Raw genomic sequence first — 6,000 nt, 5'->3', positions numbered from 1 at the left:
ACAATTTATATATCGACATAGACATTATTTATGTTGTCATAATAATAATATTATTACCAATTTATTCTCTATGATTATCCAAGTCAAAGAAGACAGACATTTAACCCGACCGGGAAATGTGAGAGCTTTTATCTATTCAACACTATTCGACAGTATAAACATAACAATTTTCACGTTTTTCCTTTGTTCTTTTTTATCTTTTTTTTTTTTTCTTTTGTAGAGCTTTTTTTTTTTTATTGGGTTATTTATTTTTTATTTACCTATTTTTTATTTCTTATTTTTTTTAAATACTTTTAAATTGTATTCTTTGTTTTTATTTTAATCTTTTGAACATCAAAAATCTACTTTGACTGCCAATATAAATTCAATATCAATTTAACCAAGTCAACTTGGATATAAAATTTTTTTTTATTTAAAAATTTATGTTTCAATATATTTAAAATAAAAAAACGATTACTTTATTTTGTATTTTTTTCTTTTTTTTTATAAAATACTGAGTGTATTTGAATGTAAAAAAAAAATGTCAAATAAATAGTGGACGAAAAGGTATATGATGTAGGCATAAATTGTGTATCGGAAAATTGAAAATATATATAAACACAATCATCTAAAATATATCAAAAATTTATAAAGAAAAATAAACGAGAAAAAAGAGGAAAAAAAGGTAGACCAACGTCTGATGTTTTTGCCTTCCTCACACTAGTCTCATTTCAACTTTCAAAGGAAAAACTAGAAGTTGAAATGAAATTTCTAAAAATAAAATAAAAAAAAATATATCTGTGAGTTTTTAAACAAGTTTTTCTTTACGTCAAAAAAAAATATGTAATATGAGATTTTTTAGTCATAAAAAAAATATGTATACTAACTTTTTTTTACACTTGATTGAATATAAAATTTTTATTTTTTTACATTATTAAAATAATATTTTCATGATATACTTTTTTTCTATATACATTTAATATCTCAACCACCAAAAAACCTCAAGATTAAATCGAAAAAAAAAAATTTCGATTTCTAATTTTTAAATATTATTTCTATGAGACATAATTAATTAAAAATTAGTAAAAAAAAAAAAAAAAGACACATGTCATTGAAGAAGAGCCTTTTTTCAATCTGTAAAAAAAAATTATTATCAAAAGGGCATACATCCCTATAAAACGAGACCTTTTTTTGTAAATAAAAAATGAAAAAAAAATTCTCACATCAAAGGGGACAGGGCCTTTCTAATTTTAATACATAAAAAATATATATATATTTTTTTTTTATCTCACAAAGACTTTAAATTCATGTAAAACATTTTTAAAAAATCCTAGGCTTGTCTAGGACATCAGCAAACGTGATGATAAAAATCCCAAGTTAATTTGAAATTTTATTCATTAATTTTTGTCAAAAAAAAAAAATATAAAAACTCATTTGAAATTAAAATCAATAGAATAAAAAATATAATAATCATATATCTAAATAATTAAATTAGCAATTAAGAATTTAAAAAAAAAAAAAAATACTCTGCTGAGGTGAAAAAGAAATTGAAGCCTTGTTGGGTAGAGTGAGGAATCAATACGTCATTTAGTAACCATGGTAGCACCAACCCTTCAAATACCATCTTTCTCTCTCATTATTCATTTTCATCTTTCTCATTCTCATAGTTGATTTTCTCATCGACAATTCCACCTGCTACATTGTGGTGTCCCACACCTGATACTGTCCCCTTTCAATTCTTCTTTACAATTTTCATCTTATTTATATATTTATTCATTCATCTTCATTCAACCATGATAATTATTTTTGGCTTAAAAAATAAATGATACTGCTGGACCAATTGATAAATTACTTTTCGAAATATATAAATATAAATGTAATCACAAGATTGTAAATTCGAAACTTTGTCCTATAATCGTTGGACAAGTTAAACAATTGTTACAAATTGATAAGTTTTAAAGATTAGAGAGGATTTTAGAATTAAATTTGTGGCAATTAATTGAAACTTTAAAAGTAATCAATAATAATTTGTTGATTTATTTTTTTATTTCAATTCACGAAACTTTGGATGAGATCATAAAGGAAAAGATGTAGGTATATACAGGCTTTATATTACAATTAAATTAAGTTATAATTTCAAGAGATGCTCATTACCGACAGTGACACATACGCAAATCCCATTCTCAAGTATCAATTTTAATTTCATGAGAGTAAGGTTTATTGGGGAGTGGGAAAGGGGTAAGCTGTATATAAAATTTGACCAGAGAGTCTGATTATTTGATTGGTTGAATTAGTTAACCGTTACAGTTTGCACCAATGAAAAAGACGTTTACTCAATAATTTTCTAGAATATTCTAAGCTGACGAGTCGATCTTTCCATTGTTTCCATTGCATTGTAGATCAAGCCTCGAGTTTTTTTGCAAACTAAATCAAAGCTACCGAGTAAATAATTGATTGTAAAATCAGTTTTTATTTAATAAATAATCTTTAAAATTAAATAATTATTATTAAAATTAAAATTAGTATAATACATTTTATTTTATTAAATTATGCATATTTGTGTTGATATAACACGGATGAATCAATTTCATTTTTAATTAATAGCGTGGGTAAGAATACAGGCTCATTTGTGAATGGTAAAATAATAATGTTTAATACAATAAAAATATTTTTATTATTATTATCAATATTATAAACTTAATATTATTGTAACAATTATAGTTGTAGAAATTTATATTATTATTAATAAAAACTTGGATTATTATTTCTTTATTGAAAAGGGTTAAAAAATATCGTAAATCTAACCACAAAAAAAAAAAAAATAATAATGATAAAATACCGCGAAAAAATTATTTTAATTCGCAATTTATAAAATAATTAATAAAAATAATAGATTTAATTTTATTTTGATAATAATAATAATAATAATAATGATGATGATAATAAATTGAAGTATTTATTGATATTTTTTTTTGTTTATGGATATGCAGATACGTAAAACTATTGATGTGAAAAAATATGGCAGATGATAGTGATGAAAACAGCAGTGATGATTTTACGGAAAATAAAATCATTTCTCGCTCTTCCCACAGAATAAACAGATGTGCAGAATGGTTGTCTCAACCACAACGAACATCAACAAGATCAAGAAGAGCAGGTGAAAGGTATATTATTATTTTTCATTTAATTAATTTAAAAAAAAAAATTATTTCTTAATTTTTTATTTTTATATTAATTTTTTAAAGATCTGATGATTGTGAGCAACCAACATATGCACAAGTGGTGGCATCATCATCATCATCTTCAAGGAGATTATCAACTCAGCCAATACAGCAATCATCATCAATACAAAATCGACCAACTGTACCATCAACACGATCAAGAAGATCAGGCGAAAGGTATTCTATTATTTTTAATTTAATTGAATTTAAAAATATAAATAGACATGATTATTAATTTTTAATTTTTTATTAATTTTAATAGATCAAATGATTGTGCACAACCAACACCTGCACAACAATTATTACCATCATCGTCTTCATCATTTTCAAGAAGAGTATCAACACAGCCAATACAACAATCATTATCAATACAAAACCAACCAGTTGTACCATCAACACGTCGAACAAGAATATCACATGCAAGGTATTTTATTATTTTTTATTCAATTGAATTTAAAAATATAAATAGACATGATTATTTATTAATTTTTAATTTTTATATTAATTTTAATAGATCCAGTGATTATGTACAACCAACACATGCACAACAATTATTACCATCATCATCTTCATCATCTTCTTCGAGAAGATTATCAACACAACAATCTCGACATACACACGAACAACAACCACGTCAATTATACGAAAGAACACCAGCACAACCAACAAGACAATTATCAGATTTTATATTACCAAGTTCAAGCAACCGAGATGTTGATGAATTATCAGATAAATTATCAGAAAAATTATCAACAACATCTTCATCAAAAAAATCAAGTGAAAAAACATCAACATCATCATCATCATCAACAATAAGTTTTGTACCACGTAGAATAATACCACCACCAATGACTCCAAGTCAGTTTAGTGACAATAATAATGATAAAACTAATAGTGATATTGATAGTCAAACAATTAAAAGTACTGGATCTTTTAATAATAAAAAAATTGTTGGAAAACGTCAATGTCATGATTGCAGCAAATATAGTCATGGTACTAAAAATAGTAAAAAATGTTCAATGAACAAAGAAAATTTTGATGAAAATATCAAAAATGATGAGAGAATATTAAGAAAAATGAACAGACCATATCAAGCTGAAAGAAGAAAAAATAAAATGATGTTGAAAAATCAAGATAAAATTGATAAACCATCAAGTAATGGTAATAATAATAATCAAGTCAATAATGATAAAAAACGTGTTATAAATCGTCCAATAAAACGTGCTGTTAGACACAATATTGATGAAAATAATGAAACACCAGCTGATCAAGAACAAAAAAAACCTGCTGTTAAACGTAAAATTAATGATGGTGAAAAAACAACAGCTGTAAAAAGAAAGTTTGATAACAGCAATGATTTTTCCACATGGAGCATCAAGATGGGGTTGAATCAGATTTGTAAAAATCCAATTATTAAAAATCAAATTATTGATGATGTTAGGGCTGGATACGAAACGAAACGATACGAAATTTTCGTAAGTTTCGTTTCGTTTTCGTTAAATGCAAAAAATTTGACTTTCGTCTCGTTTCGATTTCGGTTTCGTCAAATAAAATTTCGTTTCGTTTCGACGTCAAAAATCTTAATTTCGTTTCGGTTTCGTTTCGTTTCGTTTCGGTTTTTTTTTGGTTTCGTCTGTTCATTAATAATGCCTGGAAAATATGCAATAACAATATTACTGTGAATAAAAAAAAAAAAACTATTTTTAGTTATATGAAGTATTTATTCATCACTTATTTGTTTTATTTATTTATTTTTTTTTTTTTAGACATTTAAAAAAAAAAAAAAATTTACATAGAAATTAGAATACAAATAAAATGATCGGCTTTTGTCAGACATATTTGTTGTATTTTAATTGATTTTCAATTAATATATAACTAGTAACCACGTTATTACTAAAGTAATTTTTTTTTTTAATTTATGAATATGAAAAAATATATATACGTTTCACAGTGAACACTGCACGCGTACTAAAATAAAAAAAAAAAAAAACAAGCTCTGACCTGCTAACGAACGATAGTTTATATTTTGGATATAAAACAAAACTAAAGATAAGCAAATGAACGTGACAAACAAAATATATGTGCTAGCTGTCGTTGTCCGTTAAATAGGTGTCATGTTAAAAGAAAAAAAAAACAGTTGATAGAAAAAACAGTCAATACGTAGAATTTAATTAATAAATATTAAGATGAGATAAAATGCGGATAAAATTTAAAATTAATATTTAAAACATTCATTTAAATTTTTCAACGAAATTTCGTTTCGGCCGAAACTTTCGGCAAAATTCGAAATTTAAGCACAGTTTCGTTTCGATTTCGTTTCGCCAGTGTAGAGGTAAATTTCGTTTCGTTTTGTTTCGAAAAACCGAAACGAAACGAAAACGAAATTATTTCGGTCTCGGGTCCAGCCCTAGATGATGTTGACGAGTTATCAAAAATGTTTATTGAGTTTTCGTATTTTTTTTATTTTTGCTTACAACATAAAGACAATCAATTAATTGATGAAATATCAAAACTCAATAACAAACAATTATGTCTGAATAAATATCTATCAGTACTGACAGTTTTGGAAAATAGAAAAAAAAAGAAAAAAGAAAAAAGTTGCATAGACGATTTATTTGAAGAATACATGAAACTACGAGAGAGTGCTGGTGTTGAAATACCATTATATAATGTAAGTTATAGATCTCAAGTTATGCAGTTGAATCTGAGACAATTTTCAACTAATTTTGTCACCAACATTACACGCAACGCGAGGCCAAGAGTTGGTAAATACTTGAAAATGGAAAAAAAAATTTATAAT

General features: G+C 25.1%; 1 protein-coding gene across 1 annotated transcript; it reads left to right on the top strand.

The window, feature by feature from the left end:
• Positions 1-2,481: 2,481 nt before the first annotated feature.
• LOC122849338 (putative protein TPRXL) lies at positions 2,482-5,321 on the top strand. Its single transcript, XM_044148030.1, has 6 exons — positions 2,482-2,588; positions 2,970-3,143; positions 3,225-3,377; positions 3,463-3,624; positions 3,715-4,294; positions 5,310-5,321. Exons 2-6 carry the CDS (start codon positions 2,998-3,000, stop codon positions 5,319-5,321), a joined length of 1,053 nt encoding a protein of 350 aa, XP_044003965.1. The 5' UTR covers positions 2,482-2,588; positions 2,970-2,997.
• Positions 5,322-6,000: the final 679 nt, after the last annotated feature.

This window comes from Aphidius gifuensis, linkage group LG2, assembly GCF_014905175.1.
Source record: "Aphidius gifuensis isolate YNYX2018 linkage group LG2, ASM1490517v1, whole genome shotgun sequence".
Lineage (NCBI taxonomy): Eukaryota > Metazoa > Arthropoda > Insecta > Hymenoptera > Braconidae > Aphidius > Aphidius gifuensis.
The sequence above is the reverse complement of the archived record's forward strand: the minus strand, read 5'-3'. Positions and strand labels throughout refer to the sequence as shown.